Below are 25,078 nucleotides of genomic sequence, written 5' to 3'. Positions count from 1 at the left end.
TTTAAAGCATTTTTTTACATCAAAATACTTTTTTCAAAGACCTAAGATTACAGATTCATTATAATGTTGTATAATTTGGGGAGTCTGTTTGATGACAAAATGTCAAAATATAATAAAATATGCTTTATCATTTTGTAATGGTAAATTAAAGGCCATCTATTATGGTCTTTTAACAAGATGTAATATAAGTCTCAGGTGTGCCTAAAATGTGTCTGTAAAGATTCAACTTAAAATACTCCACAGATCATTTATTATAACATGTCCAAAATGCCGCTATTTGGGTGAAGCAAAAACGCACAGTTTTAATGCCTGTACCTTTAAATGCAAATGAGCTACAGCTCCTCACTTCCTTACAAACAGAAACTGAGCGCTTTCAGATCTAATAGATGTGATTAATACATTCTGAGACAATAGTATCTAGTGGACAGAGTACAACTCGCTGAGGGTGGAAACTATGGTAATGCAGAAGTGTAAGTGGGTGGGGCTTTATCAACGTGACCTCGCATTGATAAAAGAATCAGAACAGCATGTCTAATGAGACTGCTTTGGTTTAATGGGGATTAAAAAACAAGGAGCGGGTGGATTTTTTTCATCGTAGGGTGGTTGTGTTCACACACTGCCATCACACATTGTGTCAGAACACCTTGTAAAAGTGGATTTTGCATAATAGGTGCCCTTTAAGTATTAGGACAGTTTTATTATAATAATGAGAAAATTTAGAGATCGGTGTCACATATACATTCCGGGTCACTAAACGCCCAAATATGTGACCAGGGACCACAATACCAGTCAAAGGGTAATTTTTTTGAAATTGAAACTTATACATCATCTGGAAGCTAAATTAAAGGCACTCTAAGCGAATCTGTGCGACGTCACTTTTTGTTGATGTTTGAACTGTTTTCAAACAAACGGAGCATAGCTAACTCCTCCCCCAGCTCCTCCCTTCCATGCTTTTATGAACGCGCCCAACCCCCACCCCAAATTCTTCTTGTCGTTTATTGGCTGGAACACTTTGTTATGGTTTCTGTTTGTAGGTTTGGCCACTGTGTTTTTATTGCCGTTTGTGGAGCCTGGGCTGTCTACAGAGATCGCGTTTTTTAACAGTTTGATCAGCGGTCAGGCAGCAAGCAGATAGTGAGGAGATGTTTGCTGTATGTAACAAAAAATGTTTTATGGTCTAAAACGCGTGAATTCGCTTAGAGCACCTTTAATACGTTTTTCATTAATGTATGGTTCGTTAGCATAGGACAATATTTGGCAAAAATCTGGAATCTGAGGGTGCAAAAAAATCTAAATATTGAGAAAATCGTCTTTAAAGTTGTCCAAATGAAGTACTTAGCAACACATATTATTAACTAATTCGCCGCCAGACATTTTTTAAAAAGTTGGCCGCCAGCATTTTTTGTGATTTTCACAAAAGTTTTAGCCTGGGTTTCCCCATGCTGCCTTGCACGCAAATGTATTCACGCTGCTAGTCTAGCATGAAAACTATGGACCTATTTTGCCCCTGAAATAGGGAACCAATCACAGAACGGGGAGGGGCAGCAAGACAACGATGACATCTATGCGACACACCGATTGGCTATGAGCTACATTCAGACGCATTTGATAGACATTCATAGCACCCAATAAATGGCATAGGGAACCAATCACAGAACAGAGAGGGGGCAGCAAGATGACGACGACGTCTATGCGACACACCGATTGCCTATTAGCTACATACGCATTTGATAGACATTTGTAGCGCCCAATAAATGACTCTGGGCATTCGTAAACCACGCCTCTATGAGACTGGTCTGGTGTTAGCCAGGCTACAAAAGTTTCACTAAATGCATCCAGGAAATTTTTCTTCTAAAAATATATAAACACACAAATATATCAAATGAAAGAACAGACCCTCTGCTTTCAAACAAACAATAAACCAAAAAAAATTTTTATGTATATTTTTTCTCTGTTTATAAACTCTTAAATATGGGTATTTTTTATATTTTTTTAGCAAAAAGCTAAAATAATTGCATTTTATGAAGGAATTTTGTTAGAGATCAGAATTAGAACAATTATCAAAACATACACCGAGTTTAGTAAATAACATTTTGGCTTCAGTTTTTTCATAAATTGGGTAAGTTTTGTATTGCAGATTAACATAAAAATGCATCAGGAACACTTTTTTTATTCAAATGTTTTCTCTTAATTGATGCGATAACTCGTCAATGGCGTGGAAAGAGTTAATGATTAATACATGTTTGATAGGAAATTTACAAAATATCTTCATAGAACATGATCTTTACTTAATATCCATTTTTTTGCTATTGATACAAATATACATGTGGTACTTAAGACTGGTTTTGTGGTCCAGGATCACATATGTAATAATGATTGCATTTAAGGGGTTAAACAAATATTTTTTGCATACACGTTCCCAATGTTGTATCTCAATGCGACACAGTACAAAACTCTCCGTGTCAGTATATATCAAAACTAGAATTTCATCAGTACATAAGTCCTACCAGTATTCGTAACACTCGCAAAAACATTGCAAAGGAACTCTTACCGATTTTGCTGCAATCATAAAAATCTAAAACAAACAACAACATGCCCCCCCCCTTAAAAGCCAGAAGAAGAGCAAAGAAAAGATGTTTGAAGAGCGAGAGAGGTGGGCGTTTGAAGACAGGCCGTGACAGGGCTCTGAAACAGAGAATACAGGGAGAAAGAAAAACAGAGGAAACCGAGAGGAGGAGTGTGTTTGTTCAGGCATTTAATAACCCCATTTAGAGGGACGAGTGACCTCAGGGTGCTGAAGGACGAGGGGTCACTGCCAAACTGACCATCTTAATGTTTCTCTCTTGCTCCTCTTTGTCTCTCTCACCAAACAAAGCTGCTGGAATGTAAGTGGGTTTGGAACGGGCAGTGCGTACCACAGTGGTGTTTGTCAATCAAGAGCCATTAGAAATAAAAGTTGTCGTAGGTTCTAACGAGTTTGGTCCACCAAATTGTCTAATGCACGGTAAATGATCTGAAAGGTCATAATAACTTACCAAGTATGGACACTTTACTCAGAAACTCTTCATACATCTTCCTCTTCCTCAGCGTGCTTCCCTATAAAAGACATTGAAGCAACAGTTACAAGACACGTGGAGGATGGCTACAGATAGCAAAAGCTTTTGCACTTTAATCAGACTTTCAGTACTCCAATACGAAACACAGAATAAACTTCTGGATAATATAAACTTCTAGATAAAAGGAAATAGTGGTCTTTCCGCTTTGCTTAAAGTCTTTCTCAGTTTTTAATTCTTTGAAGAAAACTCATAGAAACACATCAGCTGGTTGCCAAGGCATTGCTATGTGGCTGCCAATGGTATTAGCAAGACAAAAACGAGACCAAAGACAGTTGAGACTGAGACAAAACCATCAAAAAATGGATGGAATTGTTGTGGATGGATATTGTGGGCCTTTGTATTAATTTGTTGACAGATATTTTTTTTTTAATCTCTTACCAGCACAACATAATAAGTTTTACCAAAATACATTTTCATCCAATCACATTAATGATGTTAACACATAAATCAGACTTATTTAGTCCAATTCCCGGAGTTGGGGTCTTGAAATAAAATCCAAAAACCACTTAGGGGCTGGACACAGCAAAGCTTTTACACCCGCGGCCGGCGCATGTTTTCAATTGATTCCAATGAAAACTCTGCGTTTTTCAAATAAGCAAGCCGCTAGCGGGTTTTTTCCGCGCTGAAACCCGGCGCTCAGGGTTTATTCGCGGTCAGCGCTGAGGGCCGAGAGTTCAAAAATATTCAACTTTGAGTGAAAAGCTCCGCTCGTCAATGTCAGTTCTCACACGGCTGTCCAATTACAGTGGAGGAGGGGCGGGGCATTACCACAGCAACCAACCTGCTCACAGCTGAAGTATCACAGCTACCAAAGCGCTCGGCTGAAAAACAGCTGGCATTCGGCGTCCTCAAGGCATTTTCAGCCGCATTTAAAAGTTTTGGTGTGTCCAGCCCCTAATTCTTAGACCAAGACCAAAGACAGTCGAGACCAAGACAAGACCATCAAGAAATGGTCCATCGATACCAAGACCGGTCTTGAGTACTACAACCAGTGTTAAGGGTAACACATTACAAGTAACACGCATTATGTAATAATATTACTTTTCTGAAGTAACGAGTAAAGTAAAGCATTTAAAAAAGGAATGCGAGTTACTTTCATTTTAATTAATTCAATTTAAAAATAAAATAATGTACTGAGTTAAACCGAACATATTAACGTAGAATTACGCACTTCTGAGTGCGCCTGAGCGGAAACAGTTTGAGTCAAAACAGAGATGGCAGGCCAGAGCTTGATATTTTTTCGATCATAAAAAACACCTGCAAGGCCTGAAAGAGATCAAGCCTCAGCCAAGTAAGAAAAAGTAACGCAAAAGTAACGTAAGCATTACTTTTCAAGTATTGATGGTATCGATGGACCAAGACCTTTAAAAAAAAGGGTCCATCGATACAAAGCCGGTCTCGAGTACTACAACCAGTGTTGAGGGTAATGCATTACAAGTAACGTCCATTACGTAATAATATTACTTTTCTGAAGTAATGTACACATTAATATTTGAGTTACTGTTTTAAAAAGTAATGCAAGTTACTTTTCAGTTTAATTAATTCAATTTAAAAATAAAATAATGTACTGAATTAAACTGAACATATTAACATAGAGATGGCAGGCCAGAACTTGACATTTTTGTGATCATAAAAAACACCTGCAAGGCCTGAAAAAGATGAAGCCTCAGCCAAGTAAGAAAAAGTAACCCAAAAGTAACTTAAAAGTAACGTAAGCATAACGTAAATAGTTACTTTTTTGGGGAGTAATTTACTATTGTAATTCATTAATTAAAAAGAAAGTAACTTTACCCAACCCTGACTACAACACTAGTGATTACTACCGTAGATGGTTTCTAGGGTGTTTAGTAGGGTTGCTAAGATGTTGCTCTTTAACATGACTCTCTATGGTGATCTGGTTGCTAGATATAGCTTGGGTCCCTTTTTCGATGTACTTATTAACCTATGAAGAAACACCTAAAACAAAGCTGATAGACCTACTTAAAATATTACTAAAAACTTAATGGGCAATGAAAAAACAAACTTGAATTAAAAAACATTATTAACTACACAGCATGCAAATCTGAGAAAACAGATTGTATCTGTAAGCTGGGCGGTGAAGACCATCTCTCTTACGAGGTCAGTGACCCCTCCACCCCTGGCGTTTAAGAAGATACAAAAACATCAGGACATCTAAGCTGTCCTTAAGTGAGGTATGACATCATGATCTACAGCGTTCCGGCAAGTGTTGGTCAGGCTTAATGGATTAGTTCAGCCACATTTCCCAAATAAACAGAATATATTTTCTGTAAAGACGGATTTAATGAAGCCGAAAAAAGTCTGTGAGGAGATTTCTTTACTAGACACAAGAAAGAAACATGATATCTTTAACTAATGCACTTCAGGTAAAGAAACGCACACACATACATACAGTATACGTGTTATCGTCTCTTCAAATAACTGAGATAATAACGTTTTTTTTGGAAGTACAAATTGGTGAAGTGTGTAACGTGGAAATGTATATGACTTAATATGCTATAACTACGTTTATACGGGTTATAATACAATATACTATAGCATGTGGTAATCTAATCCATCCATAAGATGAAGAAACTAAGAGTGTGTATTTTCTAAACAATTAAACACAGAGATTATAACACAGACACACATAGGTCAATTTTGACAGAACATAATACATTTAATAAACAACTGTATGAATTACTGACGTCTCTAATTGACTGCAGACACACACACACATACACACTATACACAAAAACACACACACACAAATCATTCAAAAGCTTAATGAAGAGCAGCTCAGCATAGCTGAATTGTGACAGCATGTCTCTTGTTTCACTGAACTGTGTGTGTTTGCATAAGAGAAGACAACAGCAACAGAAAAGAAACCGAAAGAGGAGACAGACTTCTGAATTCAATTCTTGTGTTAAAAGCAGTTACCACGGAGGCTTGTGGAGCATTAGAAATATTCATTTACTCATTCCCACAACACACACACATACACAGCTGCAGATAAAGTACTTCATTCAGATAAAGCCGGATTCACACTGCAGATCTTGATGCCCAATTCCGATTTGTTGACTATATCTGATTTTTTTTTGACGACCCACTTACATCATCTTTTAAAAGCGACTCGTATCTGATTTACACTAAACGCTTGGTGAAACAACTCAAGGTAGACATACTGACCCAGAACAGTTTAAAACACAGAGAAAACAAAATGTCGCGATATCCAATGGACACAGATGAAATGATCAATATTTAAAAACAAGGTTATACCGTTTTATTTTTGTAACAAGATATGAAACTTCAGCATTATTCCACTAAGAAGAGCCATCATCCTACATTGCAATGGTAAGAAAAGTCATGTTATTGTGAGTGGTATCCACCTGAGCATCGCTTTTTCAATGACATACGACACGTCTTGACACAAGTATATCCGATCTGTCCGCTTACACTGCGGATGCGAATGCATGTATCCGATTCATATCAGATTTTTTTACACATGTGAGTAGGTACGTTTACATGCAACCAAATAATCAGTTTGTAATTGTATTGATGGCTCAATGAAAACACATGAATCGTATTTTCTAAATCGTATGCAAAAATACATTGTGCACATGCGCAAAACATTTGTGCTCCAAGTTCACGTCTTATATTTACCTCTTATATCACATGATTCTCCTCACAGAAACACGCAATAGCATCACGCATTATTAAAGGAATAGTCTACTCATTTTCAATATTAAAATATGTTATTACCTTAACTAAGAATTGTTGATACATCCCTCTATCATCTGTGTGCGTGCACGTAAGCGCTGGAGCCCGCTGCGACGCTTCGATAGCATTTAGCTTAGCCCCATTCATTCAATGGTACCATTTAGAGATAAAGTTAGAAGTGACCAAACACATCAACGTTTTTCTTATTTAAGACGAGTAGTTATACGAGCAAGTTTGGTGGTACAAAATAAAACGTAGCGCTTTTCTAAGCGGATTTAAAAGAGGAACTATATTTTATGGCGTAATAGCACTTTTGGGAGTACTTCGACTCGGCGCAGTAACACCCTCCCTCTCCCATTATGAGAGGGAGAAGGGGAGCGGACTTTTCAGGCGAGTCGAAGTACTCCCAAAAGTGCTATTACGCCATAAAATATAGTTCCTCTTTTAAATCCGCTTAGAAAAGCGCTACGTTTTATTTTGTACCACCAAACTTGCTCGTATAACTACTCGTCTTAAATAGGAAAAACGTTGATGTGTTTGGTCACTTCTAACTTTATCTCTAAATGGTACCATTGAATGAATGGGGCTAAACTAAATGCTATCGAAGCGTCGCAGCGCGCTCCAGCACTTACGTGCACGCACACAGATGATAGAGGGATGTATCAACAAATCTTAGTTAAGGTAATAACATATTTTAATATTGAAAATGAGTAGACTATTCCTTTAAGGTAACGTTAATGGGGTTACGCAATGTACTAAATTCTGCAGCGTTTATGTATACTTTTAAAAAATTAGGGGACTTAAAGTAATAAAATAGCATTGTGCCTTCTGAAAAGTGTGTTTTCATTACCTATATCTGAAAACTTCTTAAGAACAACTTTCTCCAACTCAGTTTTGACTTTTATCCAGAGATAAAGCGTGAACTCGTCGAGAGATGCTGTCCGCCACGTAGCATAGCCAAGTCCTCTGCTTTTTTTCCGAGTTTAGATTTGGGCCACTGTTTAAACTGTTTCCACCAGTTTTTTTTTTTTGCGGGTTAAAGATTAAATGATTTTGTTGCTTAGTTGTTGGTATTTGGGCTGTGAATAGTCATTGGGGTGCTTTTGGGCTAATTTTGAACGTCCATTCCGATGGTTTTTTAGACACGAATCTGACAACCCTGGCTGTGCGCTTGCGCAGACTTTCGGTTCGGATTCTATATAATGTACATGTAAACGAACATTTAAATTAGATTGCAATGTTTAGGGTGCATGTAAATCGTGTATCGTCGTAACCTTCAACCGTATAAAATTCAGTCGGATTGACAAATTTTTCAAATGTGACCTGAATCCGATCTGAGAATATCAGAATCTATGCGCTTTTTCTGCTTACACGTTCATAGGTATTCAATTCAGTTTTATTTATATAGCGCTTTTCACAATTGTTAATTGTTGCAAAGCAGCTTTACATGAGTAGATGTAGGGGAGAACACAGAAAATCAATAGATAATATAAGAAGTAGAATATAGCGGCTAAGGTTAAACCGTACAAGCGAACGTATTAATGATGTAACGTATACAGTAAAGTGCTAAGTTAAGCCGGCTGACTCTCCCGGGGACGAAAACCCCCTAGGAGAAAACCCGGTGGGAAAAACTCCTAGAAGGACAAAAACCCTTGGGAGAAATTAATATATATTTATATATATAGACACGGTAGGGATATGAAGCGGGTAAGCGGATTAAACTCATATTTATATTCATATTCAATCTGTGCCACAAGAGTAAAAAAACGGTATTGAGTCACTTTAAACTTGCAGTGTAAATGGGTCCTAAGTAGCTAAAAGATACCAAAGGATAAGGAGTTTTGTAAGTTGGAGTATCAAAAATTTCATCCTGGAACACCACTGCATCTACACTAATCAGCAGAGAGCTTATAAAGAAAGATGAAAATTATGCCTTTATTAAGTACCATAAAAGAAAAAGTACAAGTATTGTAGTATAAAGAATTTCTGTAGTCATATGATAAGTTTGCATGAGGAAGAGAGCACATTTGGTTAAAATTACGAAAGAATCTTATTTGACTGAATCACGACTTCAATTTCTGTCTTTTACTGACTTCTATTAATAGGCCATATGAAGAGTTTGGTTCCAAAACGCAATAAATCCATTTTGACTAATTTCGGTAAAAACGTGTTTTCTATACAAATGAAGTGACAAGATGAAAACCACTATTTTCTATTACAAACTTTCACATAGCATCTTAATTATAAAAACTGATTATTTTTACCACAAATGCAATAAATCCATTACAAGTTTTTATTTTTTCAAAATGCTATAAATCTATTGAATCAATAAATGTGCATTCATCTTTGCCATGTTATATTCATTTAGTTGACTAGTCGTATACACTGATTTAAAAAAATTTACATTAATGGCATTAATCCAAACTGCTGTAATCCTCGGGACGTCGTCGCTAAACTTTTTTGACAGCAATCAGCTGTAAAATGTTTTGGCCCTGCTCGATTTTCGTTGGCTTCAAGTAAAACAATGGAAAGTTTTTCATAAGATTCCCTGGGGTCAATGTGTTAGCATGACAGAAGCTTGATGCTGTCGGGAGAACAATTAACAGCCGACATTTTTCTGTCTCCAGAGTGCCTCTCGCGTAAATAAAACCACCACAGGTTTATCAGTGCCATCAAAAGTATTATTTTGTTTTTGTTTGTTTGTTGATCACGAAGTACAAAGTAGATGAGGAAAACAAGGATTCTGTGTGAATTCAATGTGCCGCCATTGTTGTTTACAGTGCATGGAATGGTGCGCTCTGATTTGTTGAGTGGATTTATTGCATTCTGCAGAAAAGGGGGACTGGCGTTTATCGCGTTTAGGGAAAAGATGACAGAATAACACAGTGGATATTGGATTTTGCATAAAATTTGCCCAGCTTTGACTCACAAAGTTGCTCAAATCCCTGTTGCGTCCAAAGGGCCACTCACATAGTTTAACATTAAATAACATCATATTTGTCCCAAATCATTAACGATTAACATTGGCTGCTAAAGTATATTTTGCATTTTTAAGTAGACGCTATCTAAATAAGCTCACGCTATTTAATGTGCACTTCCGGTTTAAGATACCTCCAAGTTGTCCTAGACGCGACTCGATGCGGAGCTGCGCGTCTGGTGTGCGTCCACCTTAAGAGTGTGATCATATTGAAAAATGTCAGAAAACGGCAACGCGGCTCTATTCAGGTGTAAATATATAAGGAAAACAGTTGATCGTTGTGGATAAATTGCACTTTTTTTAACATCATCCAAGTTAACGCTCAGTTGATGTTATGACGAGACGACGTATGTCACGTAATGATGTACTACGTCCAAATTCACACTACCCATATTCATACCATATAGGACGTACTGTTTTAACGATTGATGAGTATAGGTACTTCATCCGCAAGTCGGGTTGGGGCAGGTAAATACATTTTCACTTCATTTGCGCGGGCTGGTCATTAAAAACAAAATAAAAAACATGTATGTTGCGCGCAATTCCCCATAGCCCTAAATGTCCCTAAACCTTTGGCCTCACGTCACGAAAGCACCAAGCAGCTTTCGCTGTCAGCCACAACAACAAAAGTGAAGATTGAAGACAAGGTGCAGGGAAGTTAAGGTCGGGAATTTACATAATTAAAAAAATAGGGTCAAGCTGTTAAATCTATTTATAGTTCTTCTATACAGATGAATACAAACGCTGCTTTGTAAATGCGAATCATTATCCTATCTTGTTAATAATATGACCATGCTGGTTTCTATGTTTCATAATTGTATGTTGTGCCAGTTTACATGGCAATGTAATCTAATGGCTGTTTCCAAGCACTTTTAGGCTGAATAAAGCCTATTTTCATTTACATTGCAATGCCTAGTATGTAGGGCATGGGCGGGTTGTAAAAATAGATACAGTGGTTTTCAAACTGGGGGGCTGCAAGATGGTGCCAGGGGGGCCCCAGTTTTATGACATTTTATAAAATACATTAATTTATCATGAATTCTGTGTAACTAAACCTAAAAAATAATAAGCCCAACTAACCAACAGCACTACTAGGTATAATTTTATATGTTTTGTTTAATTAAAATATTGCATTTTAAAACTGTTTTTGTCATAAATTTTCTTTAGGGGGGCCACAAAAAAATGCACTGTACATAAGGGGGGCCGCACGCTGAAAAAGTTTGGGAACCACTGGGCTAGGGCAGGCCAAATAAAATGGGGCATCACTAGTCCAAAGTATGTGGATACAGGGATAGTACAAGAAAACACATGACATCATGAAATGTGCATACACACTGATTATTGGAAAATGTATGGCATCATAAAGAAATGCGCAGGGCTCTCAGGAAAAGACTGCAGATTCAAATTCACATGACTACATCCCTTACACTTGGTACTCACAAAACAATCAATCTGTACTAACTTTAAACCAAATTTTAAGAAAAAACACTGAATTGTACAGAACTGTGCTAGTGTAACAAAACTATGTGGGTTAACTGTTGGTTAACGTCATAATTCCTAACACTCCAGACCCAACCCAAAGTGTCGCAAGGCAACTTCGAAATGTTTCAACATCCGCAAATATGCACCTCAATGCAGAGAGCGCCACTCAATTTTATTTGCCTAACTCTATACAAGCACACACACTTTCGCTCATATACACAGGGACAGTTTACATTTGGGCATATGTGGATATGAGACAGTGTAGACTATGTAATTTAAGTGTGTAAGTGTGTTTATACCATGAGGATCCGTCGATAGCTGTCTCTGTCTATACCCCATAACTTCAGGTCAGTCTTTGCTTTAACAGTGGCAGCTCTGGGTGTCCCGTAGATCAGAGCCAACTCTCCGAAACTGCCCCCCTCTCCAATGCTGGTCACCCATTCTCCGTTTACATACACCTGTGGAGACAAAAAGAACTGCTGTTGTGTTCTTACCAGCAAGAGATCATGTAGGTATAGATGTGATTTGAACTGTAAATTGGGATGACAATCTTTAAGGATTGCTGGATCTCTTATTCATATAACTGACAGTCGAGGGCATTCATGGTGGTGAATACAGGTGCTCTGATAACACACTGCTCAGGGCGTCTATCTTCCCAACCTCCTTAGATATTCTAGTGTGTCTTAAGTGGAATAAGATAACACATTCACCCTGAGATACTTTGGCATGACCATCAGAAGTTAGTGAAGAAACCCAGAAACATCTCAGTAAATCTTTTTAACAACCACACACAAAGAGCTCATTTTGCACCGGGGGTACTTCGGTTACGCCTGTTGATATACAAACCACTTGTAGATTTTATGAAAGCAGATAAAAAATGTTAACGCAATGGACTGAAATAAATCATCCTATGCTTTGCTTGGGTCAGGCTCTTCGCCAGCCATCTGAAGGCACATTCCTCAGGTATCTCTGCTGTGGCCACTCGAGCAGGTTTGGGTCACGGCCTCATCAGAGAGAAAAAAACGCAGAAGCTGCCAGAGGGCTGAAGGAATGAGCAGGTGAGGCGATCTGGATTTTCGTTTCAATAAACCTTCTGTCCTAAAGTTGGCTATTTTACAGGTTTACATTCAACCCGAATGTCAGCAGGCATCTGTGAAAACCTGCCGATAGCTGCAGATGCTAATTTTGGTCTGTCCCTTGGAGTGCATATTCTCTAAAGGTGCGAGTGGCCGCTTGATTTGCTCTGGGTAGATGCCAGGAGGTTGCTATGGATTTGTTAAATGGTTGTTTCTGAATGGTTGCCAGGAGGATGCTATGGGATAGTTAAGGTGTCTTGAATGGTTGCCAGGTGGTTGCTGTGGGAATGTTAGATTGCTGGATGGTTGCCAGGAGGATGCTATAGGCCAGTTAAGGTGTCCTGAACGGTTGCCAGGTGGTTGCTGTGGGAATGTTCGATTGCTGGATGGGTGCCAAGAGGATGCTATGGGATTGTTAAAGGGATACTCCAGCCAAATATCAAAATTATCCCATAATTTACTCAATCTCAAGCAATCCTAGATACATATGTCCATCATTCATCTTTCAGACGAACACATTTTGGAGTCCTTGCTCTTCCAAGCTTTATAATGCTGGAATATAGGGAACAACTTCTGACTTTAAATCCCAAGAAAGTGCATTCATCCTTCACATAGGTAATCCACACGTCTCCAATGGGTTAATAAAGGTCTTCTGTGCGTAACTGATATGAAAAAATATCCAGATTTCAAACGTTATAAACTATAATAATTAGCTTCCAGTAACAGCGCCATCTTGGACTCACTCTTGCTATGGGAATTTTAAGGTGTTCCCAATGGTTGCTAGTGGTTACTTACTGGCACAAATAAAAAAACAAGGGCTCTGTACGAAATAGCCCTCATTCATTATTCCCTACATTAGTCCACTCGTATAGGAGTAAATGAAAACCGAGTGAGCAAATTTGGACACTTGAGCTCACCAGAGCGCTGCGGGAGCCATCTTCTGCCAAGACGTGAGAATTCATTTGGCGTGAGCAGTCGTGGACGAGAAGCGACTAGCTGTGAGTGTACTTCGGTTGTATACTCATTATTGTGGTGCATTGTGGGGTGGAATGAGTGCACTTAATAATGTCCACTTTGATTTCCGATATCACTAGAAATGGATGTCCCTCTAATAGTGCACCATTTAAGGGTATAGTGTACTATTTCGAACACAGCCAGGGTTTTTATAGTATTCTGATCCTAAATTAGGGTTTGGGCCTCTTCTTAAAGTAAAACTATAGGATTTTTTGCTTATTTTTGTCTCCCAAATCCTTAAAATCCTCAAGTCTGAATGGCCTGTTTAGGTAAGGAATAATTGTTGGTGGGGCGTTGAATTATTAGAAAATAATGCACACCCAAAGTGGTAATGTGGCATGACGTGAAGCGGGCGTCTTAGGGGCGGTTTCCTAGAAATGGCTTATCCTAGTCCTAGACTAAAACGGATGTATGAACGGTCTTAATTGGAAAGTATGCGGGGTGCATGATTTGGAAAAGGGAGTTGGGCCGAGTACCAAAACACACTTGTAGCCAATCAGCAGTAAGGGGCGTGTCTACTAACCAACATCGTTGCCTGGGTTGCATATGAGTGAGGCGGGTCTATCAAAAGAAGGTCCAGATTCTATTGGGGTAGGGGCATGTTTGTTTAGGTGATTTCAAATGTCAACAATGGCTTGAGATCACGCACCCCACCTTTAATATATATCAGTGCTGTTGTTTTGTCTCAAGATGCACACCAGTATTGTTTTTTGTAAAGTATGTTTGTAAAACTACTTAAAATGTCATAATATAACTAAGCCCTAGTCCTGGATTAATCTAAAACCTGGCTGGGAAACTGCCCCTTAAAGTTTTAAATCTTGATATTTTTCTTACAAAAATAGCATTAATTGTCCTCAGAAGGCCTTTATGAAAACCCTGGAGCTGTGTGGATCACTTCTGTGAATGATGGATGGACTTTTTTGGGCTTCAAATCAGAAGCACCATTTGCTACCATTATGAAGCTTGGAACAGCCAGGACATTTTCACATTTTTGGGTGAACGATCCCTTTAACTTTGAAAGACAGTGGATTTTGTATTGTTGTATGATGCAATCGAAACAAACCGTACAAGTTAAGTTAAGTTTCTTTATCTGACTGTGTTTGCTGTATAAGAGTGCACAAGCAGTAATGAATCCCAAATGTAAGCCTGCACCCAAATAGTGCGCAATACGACGTTCTCCAGCATCATAGCAGATTTATCCCTTTTTCTAATTAGAGACATTACAGTCACATTCAAGGAACATCTTGACATTCCAGTCTGTTTGTGTGTGCAGTCACTTGGGAGGTTTATAAATTCAGGCTACCTCGATAACAATATCACAAAACCATCTTAATGTCTGTGAATATGTATTTTGTGTCCGTACAACTAGCTGACCGAGACGAGAGGTCTTCTCAGGTACTCGGGTCTTAGCACGCTGGCCTCGAATCAAGAGCTTGATACATAGCAATCTGATGTGGCATTGACCCAGCGCTGACTCAACACGCCCTCAGCGCTCATCCAGACCACAGGAGAAACATTACCACTGATATATCAGTCCGTAGACCACTCATGCAAAAAAAAACCCTTCTATATACAGTAGTGTTGCCTGTGTGAATCCAACAGAGTCATTTTTATGAGCATCCACACAGACGTTTGAGGGTGGAAGAATTCAGGCAGGTGGGTGAAATGACCCCAGTTAATGCAGCCATACTAAATAATATGACTGTCTATGTCAATATAATGAAATGCTTTATCACACATACAGTGCATCCAGGAATAATTTAAACATTGCATCTTGTTGAAATAAAGAAAAAAATGACTTCCTGTAGGTAAACCTCAGCAAAAAAATAAAAACAATAAATCAGACATATGGCCTGTTACTAGAAAGCTCATTTTAGTAAAAGTACACAGGTTGAACGGATGCCCTGGATGATTAAATCAAATTCTGAATAAAACAGATGCACTAACAAAGAAAAGCTATTTTAACACTTTCCTCTAAAACAAAACAAATAGAGAGATATCTGAAGAGATGATGGCATATGATTTCACACTAACTTTATCTGTGATCTTTGGGGAAGTAAAACAATACTTACAATAAGTAGGTCTGATTGTCTGTAGTGTTAAGAAAAGCCAGTGTCTCTATTTTAAATCATAAACAGTATATCTATGAGACTTATATAAACAGCCATATCAGAAAATCTGAGCATGTTATTCAACATATTCTTTGTTCTCATTGGCATCAACATCAACAATGTCACCCTGACATTAAAGGGACATTTCACTTTTTTAAAAAATATACTAATTGTCCAGCTCCCCTAGAGTAAAACATTTAATTTGTACAATTTTGGAATTGTCTGGCGCTAGCACTTTTAGCATAGCTTAGCAAAATCCATTGAATCTGATTAGACCATTAGCATTGAGCTAAAAAATAACCAAATAGTTTAGATATTTTTCCTATTTAAAACTTGACTTTTCTGTAGTTACATCGTGTACTAAGACTATATTCTGGCGTAATAATCAAGGACTTTGCAGGAGGCGCAATGATATTACGCAGCAGCCGAAAATAGTCCCCAAAGTAACTCTCAATAGCAGGGGACTATTTTCGGGCAGTGCGTAATATCAGTACGCCTGCTGCAGCCATGTTACAGCTGCAAAGTGCTTGATTATTACACCAGAATGAGAGTATACACTCACCTAAAGTATTATAAGGAACACCTCATTAATGCAATTATCTAATCAACCAATCACATGGCAGTTGCTTCAATGCATTTAGGGGTGTGGTCCTGGTCAAGACAACCTCCTGAATTCCAAACTTAATGTCAGAATGGAAAAGAAAGGTGATTTAAAAATTTTTGAGCATGGCATGGTTGTTGGTGCCAGACGGGCCGGTCTGAGTATTTCACAATCTGCTCAGTTACTGGGATTTTCATGCACAACCATTTCTAGGGTTTACAAAGAATGGTGTGAAAAGGTAAAAACGACCAGTATGCGGCAGTCCTGTGGGCAAAAATGCCTTGTTGATGCTAGAGGTCAGAGGAGAATGGGCTGACTGATTCAAGCTGATAGAAAAGCAACCTTGACTGAAATAACCATTCGTTACAACCGAGGTATGCAGCAAAGCATTTGTGAAGCCACAACACGCACAACCTTGACGCGGAGGGGCTACAACAGCAGAAGACCCCACCGGGTACCACTCAACTCCACTACAAATAGGAAAAAGAGGCTACAATTTGCACGAGCTCACCAAAATTGGACGGTTGAAGACTGGAAAAATGTTGCCTGGTCTGATGAATCTCGATTTCTGTTGAGACATTCAGATGGTAGAGTCAAAATTTGGCGTAAACAGAATGAGAACATGGATCCATTATGCCTTGTTACCACTATGCCGGCTGGTGGTGGTGGTGTAACGGTGTGGGGGATGTTTTCTTGGCACACTTTAGGCCCCTTAGTGCCTATTGGGCATCATTTAAATGCCACAGCCTACCTGAGCTTTGTTTCTGACCATGTCCATCCATTTATGAACACTATGTACCCATCCTCTGATGGCTACTTCCAGCAGGATAATGCACCATGTCATAAAGCTCGAATCATTTAAAATTAGTTTCAATGAGTTCACTGTACTAAAATGGCCCCCACAGTTACCGGATCTTAACCCAATAGAGCATCTTTGGGATGTGGTGGAACGGGAGCTTCGTGCCCTGGATGTGCATCCCACAAATCTCCATCAACTGCAAGATGCTATCCTATCAATATTTCGGGCAACATCTCTAAAGAATGCTTTAAGCACCTTGTTGAATAAATGCCACGTAGAATTAAGGCAGTTCTGACGGCAAAAGGGGGTCAAACACAGTATTAGTATGGTGTTCCTAATATTCCTTTAGATGAGTGTATATTATCAGTTAAGACCCTACATGATGAACTGTATTATTTTTATTACCTTAGAATGAGCCGTTTTATCTACATACACCGCGGAAAGTCATGAAAGTCGCCAAGAGCTTTTCATCCCTACATTGTTTTAGGCGTTGAGATGGCGGCTACCTGTGTGACTGTGGCGGCTACCATTAAGGAGTGAGCTGTTGGTTGCAATTCACATTCTCACCGAAACAATACAAAAAAAAGGAATACAAAGCAGAAGATAGTGTTTCTGTAAAACACAAACATCCCAACCTACTTCATGTGGTTCGTAAGTTTCTATTGATCTTTGGAAGTGTCCATATTTTGAAATCCTACATATTGTTTCATGCAAATTACACTTATGCAAATAATTCCTTTTTTGGCTTTTGATTTTATGGTGAAATATGACTGCGGCAGTTTTCATGAGGTACCTTAAAGTCAGTGCAAATGAACCTGCTGGCCCAGGTGATAATAAGGGGCAGATTCATTCATTTAGATAAATTAGTATTATTCACACCAACCGATGTCTATGAGAAATGGGTATAAAACACTGAACTCACATCAACTTCTCCTTGATCAATCACGTAGAAGTTATCTCCTTCATCACCTGATAAAGGGAAAAAGAGACCATTATCAGTTTCGTCCAATCAATCAACTTTAGTAACAAAAAAATATTTTTTCTGTCTTTTCCCTAAAACCTACATAAAGTTTTTGTCACTCATCTAGTGTTTGACTGGTTTTTTTTCAAGCAATATCTACATTGACATTTAATAGCAAAAAGGAGGGGGGCTGATGGTCAATATAGCGCTGCAATATAATACAATTAAAATGTATGTTAATCACAGGTTTACCTTATTTGGCAACCCATTAATATGTTTATTAGCACCACAAGCCCAAAAAGGCATGTTATATAAACTGCAATTGTCATTTTATATAAACTGTAAATTCAGGATAAAAAGATTCAGTTCCAGATTCAGTCTCTTTCTATTTCCCAAGAACACACATACGTATAAAAGATAAAAGATGGCACACCACTTTAAAACCCCTCAGCACCTCCCAGAGCGATGTCATATAAATGATTCCCAGATCTCCTGCAGCCCATTTGAGAGTTTAATGGACGGTTGGGCGTGCCAAAATCCACGAGCTCTGATTTCCAAGTTAAAGGCCGTTGCGTGGAGCGTTTCTTTCGAGGTTCAGAAGGGCTTTGATGTGTAAGTGCGTTGAAGTTGGTGTTTGGGATTCTGGTAGCAAGTGTGTGTGTTTGTGTGTGTGCTTAAGAGTTTAAAGAGTCTGTGATCCGTGCTCTGCCGAGTTCACGCGGGTTCACAGGTCTAATTAACGCCCAACGCACCGAGCGCTCGTAAATCACACACGCAATTCATCTTAACACACTCACCGGGCGCTAGTGCCCTCTCTCACTCGCCGTGTCTCTCTCTTTCAACCCATTCAGCTCATTTTTCTTCGTATTGTTCCTGTCTTCCTGTCTTTTATCACCTCGGCTCTGAAGTTTCTGTTTTTTGGCCAAACGATCCTCGAGTCACAGAGTGCAGTCAAATATTTGACGAGAACAAAAACGCACACATACACGCTTGCGCACACACGAGCACATTCCTAGTCTTACTTTTATGGGCAATCTGCCCGTGTTAGATACATGCATCGAAACTCTTTCAACATTTGCATTGCAGAGAGAACATGCACGACATGTATGTACGCTCTCTGTATGACTCTATGCAAAACTAAATGTCTCACTGTTTGAAATATTACCTTTTCATAACTTAAATAACTGGCACTCCAACTGTATTGTATGTGTACGGCAATACTTCACCACGAAATGATATTGGTACAATATCTGCTGATTTGTATAGTAAGTCTAACTTTAGTACCTGACTTGCGTTAGTCACAAATGTAATATCCACAATTATCGAAGAACAAGAAAGTCTGTAACGCAAAGGGGATACATTGCAAAAAATGACTTTCTTACCTAGTATTTTTGTCTTGTTTTCAGTAAAAACATCTAAAAATTCTTAAATTAAGATGCTTTTTCTTGATGAGCAAAATTACCTAGAAAAATAAGTCTCGTTTATAGACAAAAATATAATTAAGTAAATTATACACTGCAAAAAATTATTTTCAAGAAAAAAAGTCTTGTTTTCAGTAAAAATATCTAAAAATTCTTAAATCAACCCAAAAAAATAAGTCTAGTTTTTAGACCAAAAATATCAAATTTAAGTGATTTTTGAATAAAACAAGCAAAAAAATCTGCCAATGGGGTAAGCAAATTTTTCTTGAATTTAGTGTTTAAGAAGATTTTTGCTTACCCCATTGGCAGATTTTATTGCTTGTTTTATGCACAAACTCGCTAAAATTTGATATTTTTGGTCTATAAACTAGACTTATTTTCTTGGGTCATTTTGCTCATCAAGAAAAAGCATCTTTATTTAAGAATTTTTATATATTTTTACTGAAAACAAGACAAAAATACTAAGAATTTTTTTTTGAAAATCATTTTTTTGCAGTGTAGTTAAATAAAATTAAGTAAATATATATTTAAGTAAATTAGCGTTAAAGTAAAACAAGCAAAAAAAATCTGCCCATGGAATTAAAAAAAAAAAATTCTTGAAATAAGTTTACTTTTTCATAAACACTTTCATTCAAGAAAAAAAGTATTCTATTGGCATAAAATTAAGTAAATATATATTTAAGTAAATTAGCGTTAAAGTAAAACAAGCAAAAAAAATCTGCCCATGGAATTAAAAAAAAAAATTCTTGAAATAAGTTTACTTTTTCATAAACACTTTCATTCAAGAAAAAAAGTATTCTATTGGCATATTTTTTTGCTTGTTTTAATCACAAAGTCGCTTAAATTTTATATTTTTTGTCTAAAAGCTAGACTTATTTTCCAGGGTCATTTTGCTTATCAAGAAAATAAATTTTAATTCAATTTTTTTTGATATTTTTACTGAAAACAAGACAAAAATACTAAGTTAGAAAGCCATTTTTTGCAGTGTACAAGAAGGGGGGCACCAACATCCTAGGTGGGGGTGCCGTAAAACCTACTGATGTCTATAGGCTTGTATGAGGATTAGGTTTAAGGGTAACCCTAAACCTAAAGATCATTACACTGGTATGACAACAATGAAGGGTTATCGCTAATACAATGAAACAACCCTGTGTGTTTGTGTGTGTACCTACCTACATAATAGGGCTGGGCGATTAATCGAAAAATAACCGAAACCGAAATTCAGAACCTCTAACCGACATTATTTTATCATGTCGGTTATTTCGGTTTTTAATCCTGTTAATACTTTCCCTTTAAAAACAAACTGCTGCGTGTGATGTTGCGTAACTCCGCCCCGTCCTGTCAGTGGCACAGCGAAACATGGAGGAGAACTCAAACACTGTTTAACTGAGCAGCAGGATCATCTAGTGCCCAAAAGAAGCACAGTACTTTTTTTTAAGAAGTACTCGCGAATGTGCAGGCACCTGTGACAAAAATACGGAATGCGCGATCGGGTTTTTACCGCACACGCGCTCAGTTTAATCTACCGATGGGTCTCTAAGCAGCCCGGGTAATGTCATCACATCTCACTCACTCAAAACCGCGAAAAGACGCGCCCGCGTGAGTTTAATTAGACACTTCAGAGATGACGGAGAGAGAGAACGGGAGAACTTCTAGTCTACATTAACACCAAAAGCATTACAGATGAGAATAAATGGCTTAGACATCAGTGCCCAGTTAAGAAAAAATGGATTGAATACAAGAAACGTGTAAAGGATACAGTCCAAGTATGTATTTTGCCCTACTCATCTCATTACAATATGCTATCTGGATACAACTTATTATGTATGTATCTTATGTCTATAATTAGTCATGGGGGTTGTATGATTCTTTGGTTCATAACTTCCCATTCTGAAAGTTTCATCAATTGTACATAATGACATGCAACATCTGCATAGAGTTAAGTCTATTTAATATTTTTCAGTAATGCAGTTATTTTGGGAAAAATGTGAATAATTGCATTGCAGGCTGATTTAAGGTGTGCCCTAAACTTTCCAACCTTGTCAGTGAACTATGAGGCAAAAAATAATCGTTTATTAATCGTAACCGATGTCAAATGTTAGATTAACCGAGGTTTTGATTTTAGGTCAAATCGCCCAGCCCTACTACATAACAAAACTTTTTGGGGAAAGTTTACAGACGTCTACAGCAAATCGGACAATATTTTCATTTGGAGACATTTACGAGGTCCTCGCTTGGAAAGCATATTTAGTCACAAAAAGTTTTTAATAATGCACTTGTTCGATGTAAGGGTAGAAAAAACATCTATGGTATATCCCAATTTACATAGCTTAATAAACTGTGTGTGTGCTTAATGTCAATCTCATTGTTTTTACCTTGTTGGATGACCGTCTCCCCAGCAATGTGTGTGACCGGGAACATGGCATCAAATATATCACTGCAAAAAAAAAACATATACATTTTCAATTTTAAACTGGAATCAGACAAATAAAACAGCCAGAATTAATTTCAAGTGTAACATCAATGCAATCTTTATGACATCTTTAGTACAGTAGATGCTAAAACCAAATGCCTCATGACCCGGTCAATGCTACTGTATTGCACCCTTCCTGCCATCTATGCAGTTGACAACGTATGCACAGAAGCACGCGTCCGCCCGCCATACAGACAGCACACAGATAATGAATGCACATATTGTGAACTTCACGAAACACGCCCCTTAAACAAAATGACACAACTGCGCTTGTGTGAAAGAGTTTATGACCCTGATAATGTACTTCCACTCGTTGTGTTGCAATAGCTACTGATGTGTCAGTCACTACACACGACCCCTGACTCCTTTCCCACAATACACCTCTCCGGTTACTGCAATAGGTCATAACAGTGTTTATTCACTGCTGCTTGTGTGGTGTCGTCAATGCCCCTGCATGTTGTGTTTATATTAATGTTGTGTTTGGGTGCAGAGTGAGTAAATGTATTTGTTGAACAAAAGACTGTGTTTGTGTTTGTAAAAGAGAGAGAGAAAAAAAGAGAGAGAGAAAGAGAGAGAGAGAGAGAGAGAGAAATGGATATCATTCATTGGAGAAATGGTCTTTGCTGCTATAATATATACATTGTTACATTGTGGTCATATACGTTGTTATACAGTATCATTGGTGTTCTAAGCGGTTGCTAGGGCGTTGCTAGGAAGTCCCCGATCACAAAAACCCAAACAAAATCATCACGCACCAGTGAAAATGAGTTCCCCTTAGTTCATATTTGTGAATATAAAAATAAATTGCTTGGAATAAACATCACAAGAAAATGTATAGTGATGATTAAAGATGCTAAAGCTCGTAATCCAGTCGTAAGTAAAAATGAGAAAGCGTCTAGTAGGTGGTCTTCTTGGTTTCTCATTTGTTTTAGAAGTTTACCAAGTGTAAAGGATGTTTGTTTAAAACGTTCCCCCGCTCACACGAGAGCTCTCATCAGTTGTCTGAGCGTGGGGATTCCCCGCATTCAAACTGATTCACAACCCGCGGCGGTCCGCCACTTACAGGGGTTACAGGATGATCTTCTCTGGAAAAGTGAACAGAGAGACAATCTGCCACTATAATGTATTTATAAAAGTAGATGATGAGGTAAAGCCGGATAATTCATCTTAAAATCTGATGTCATATGACAATTTCCATTTTTATAAGATCAGAGGAGACATGTTTGATGTACAGAGGGATGGAGAAGGTTGAGAAGGTGGCCCCTTAGGAAACTTTAACTTCATTGGTTTACAATCTTGCAGACAAATATTTTACACAGTTATGTGCAAATATGCATCTTGGAGAATTTGATATGCATATTTGTTTAAAGGGGTTACATGATGCGATCATGTTTTCCTTTGTCTTTGAAGTGTTAAAAGCTATTTGTGCATATAAAAGATCTGTAAAGTCGCAAAGATTAAAGTCTCAAACCCAAAGAGATATGCTTTCATAAAAGGCACCTAATATGGCCTTTTTACAAGATGTAATATAAGTCTCAATGTGTCTGTGAAGTTTCAGCTCAAAATACCCCATAGATAGGGTGGGGCTTTATCATTGTGACCTCACATTGATAAGAAAATCAAAACGGCATCTCTAATGACACTGCTTTCGTTTAATGAGGATTAAAATGAAGGAGCGGGCAGATTTTTTTCATTGTATGGTGATTGTGCCAACACACATTTATGTCCAAAAGTGGATTTTGCACAATAGGTGCCCTTTAAAGTGAAGGTTCATCCATGCCTTTCTAAAATGCTTCATTTAAACAAGCCCCCCCCCCCCCCCCATATATTTATATCACTGTGTGGGAAGATTTGCTTCACCCAAGTGTATATGCAAAGAAAGAAGGCATAACTTTTATTCTTGCTATAGTATTGTTGCCGTCACCACCATGTCGTATAAGGGTAAGGGGTGTAATATTTCCGTCATACGGTTGAGGTATTCGGCTAATCACAACGCACTGGATAGCTGGTCAATCAGAGAGCACCACACTTTTCAGAACAATGAGCTTTGTAAAAATCAGCACATTTCAGAAATGTGGGGCATAGAGGAGCAACAATAATGTACAGTATGTGGAAAATAAAGTGTTTTTTGAACCACGTAAAGTAGGGATGTTAACAATTAATCGATCTTCAATTAATTGTCGATAAGAATTAAATCAATAAAACTGAGCGATTGTCAAATAAGCAAGATCACGCACATGCGCAAAACACATACAGCCGGAGAAAAAAAATGAAGCGAGCGCACAGAAACAAAACTAGCCATGATCACAACGATGCTCGATGCCAAACACACACCTGGGCTTTTTAACTTCATGCGACTATTGCAGAGTGCCCATGTGAGGCAGGGGTATACACTGTGTCTATTACTCATTTTTCATTACGAGATAAGTTTCAATTGATGATTTTATCAAAACACTAACTACATTGACTCATTTTACAATCCAACTAGCATGTTTTTTATACAAAATTAAATCTTTTAATTCGAGTGAGGAAGCTGTTGTTTCAAAGAACACTTTTATGTCCTTGGCTATATGCCACTGCAGTAAAGGCTTATTGCACTATTACTTTTAACGATTATTTGATTGATTGTTTGTTAATTTAACCTATCATCGATTATGGGAAATTGCATAAATTGACATCCCTAGCGTAAGACACTGCATTACATCAAATGCACAAAATAATTTTCTTTTGCAAAGTCATATGACCCCTTTGAATAGCACTATAAACATCCTTTCTCCTAATCCATGCTTCTTTATACCTCAGTGGTAAAGCAATGTGTTAGCAGCGCAAAAGTTTGTGGGTTCGAACCCAGGAAACACACATGCTGATAAAAAATGTTTACATTGTGATCAATTAAAGCATCTGCCAAATGCATAAAAAATATAACGTCCTGATTACAATCCCTTAGACAATTGTCCATCTTTTGTAAAAAAAAAAAAAAAATGCAATAATATCATCTATTTTATATATTATCTTTAATAATATGCGTTTACTGTAAAGCTGCTAAAAGTGTGATAAAAATAAACTTGAAATGAATCGATTCCATTTCCAGTAAACACATAATTGTAAAATAGATGCACTGAATGCACTGTAATTCGTTTTGGTAAAAAGCATCTGGCTGTTTGATTGATGCTGTCATCCTCTATGTTGCCCCAATGCCATTTCTAATGTAGGCCTCAGAAAGCCACTGCAGTGCAAAGAGTGTAAATAATATACATAATATAGAGAATATGTAATATAATATTTTGTATTATTTTACAAAACAATAGTTATTCGTAAAGATCTTAAGGG

At 37.8% G+C, this 25,078-nt stretch overlaps 1 protein-coding gene and 1 long non-coding RNA gene across 5 annotated transcripts in view; one reads left to right on the top strand and one right to left on the bottom strand.

Moving 5' to 3' along the window:
* Positions 1 to 25,078, bottom strand: part of LOC141362918 (cAMP-dependent protein kinase type I-beta regulatory subunit) — a 103,536-nt gene that overhangs the window by 21,972 nt on the left and 56,486 nt on the right. For 2 of the 3 annotated variants that reach the window (XR_012368485.1, XM_073865196.1), the window contains exons 4-8: positions 21,651 to 21,712; positions 17,816 to 17,862; positions 16,606 to 16,662; positions 11,592 to 11,750; positions 3,036 to 3,096 (exon numbers count right to left, since the gene is read on the bottom strand). Coding sequence is in view for 2 of the 3 variants with exons in the window: in XM_073865196.1 (XP_073721297.1) it covers positions 3,036 to 3,096; positions 11,592 to 11,750; positions 16,606 to 16,662; positions 17,816 to 17,862; positions 21,651 to 21,712 (386 nt within the window). In the remaining variant the exon portion in view is untranslated. The remainder of the gene's footprint in view (positions 1 to 3,035; positions 3,097 to 11,591; positions 11,751 to 16,605; positions 16,663 to 17,815; positions 17,863 to 21,650; positions 21,713 to 25,078) is intronic. The other variant, XM_073865197.1, reaches the window with a different exon arrangement.
* The window catches only part of LOC129436579 (uncharacterized), a 129,253-nt gene that overhangs the window by 77,214 nt on the left and 26,961 nt on the right, over positions 1 to 25,078 (top strand). The window contains exon 3 of one of the 2 annotated variants that reach the window (XR_008641868.2): positions 12,221 to 12,856. The exons of the other annotated variant lie outside the window; for it this stretch is intronic. This is a non-coding gene — a long non-coding RNA (uncharacterized lncRNA). Of the gene's footprint in view, positions 1 to 12,220; positions 12,857 to 25,078 lie in introns of those variants that run through there. 2 annotated transcript variants of the gene reach the window in all.

This window comes from Misgurnus anguillicaudatus, unplaced genomic scaffold (assembly GCF_027580225.2).
Source record: "Misgurnus anguillicaudatus unplaced genomic scaffold, ASM2758022v2 HiC_scaffold_29, whole genome shotgun sequence".
Classification (NCBI taxonomy): domain Eukaryota; kingdom Metazoa; phylum Chordata; class Actinopteri; order Cypriniformes; family Cobitidae; genus Misgurnus; species Misgurnus anguillicaudatus.
Note: the sequence above shows the minus strand (reverse complement) of the source record. Positions and strands in the feature narration are given on the sequence as shown.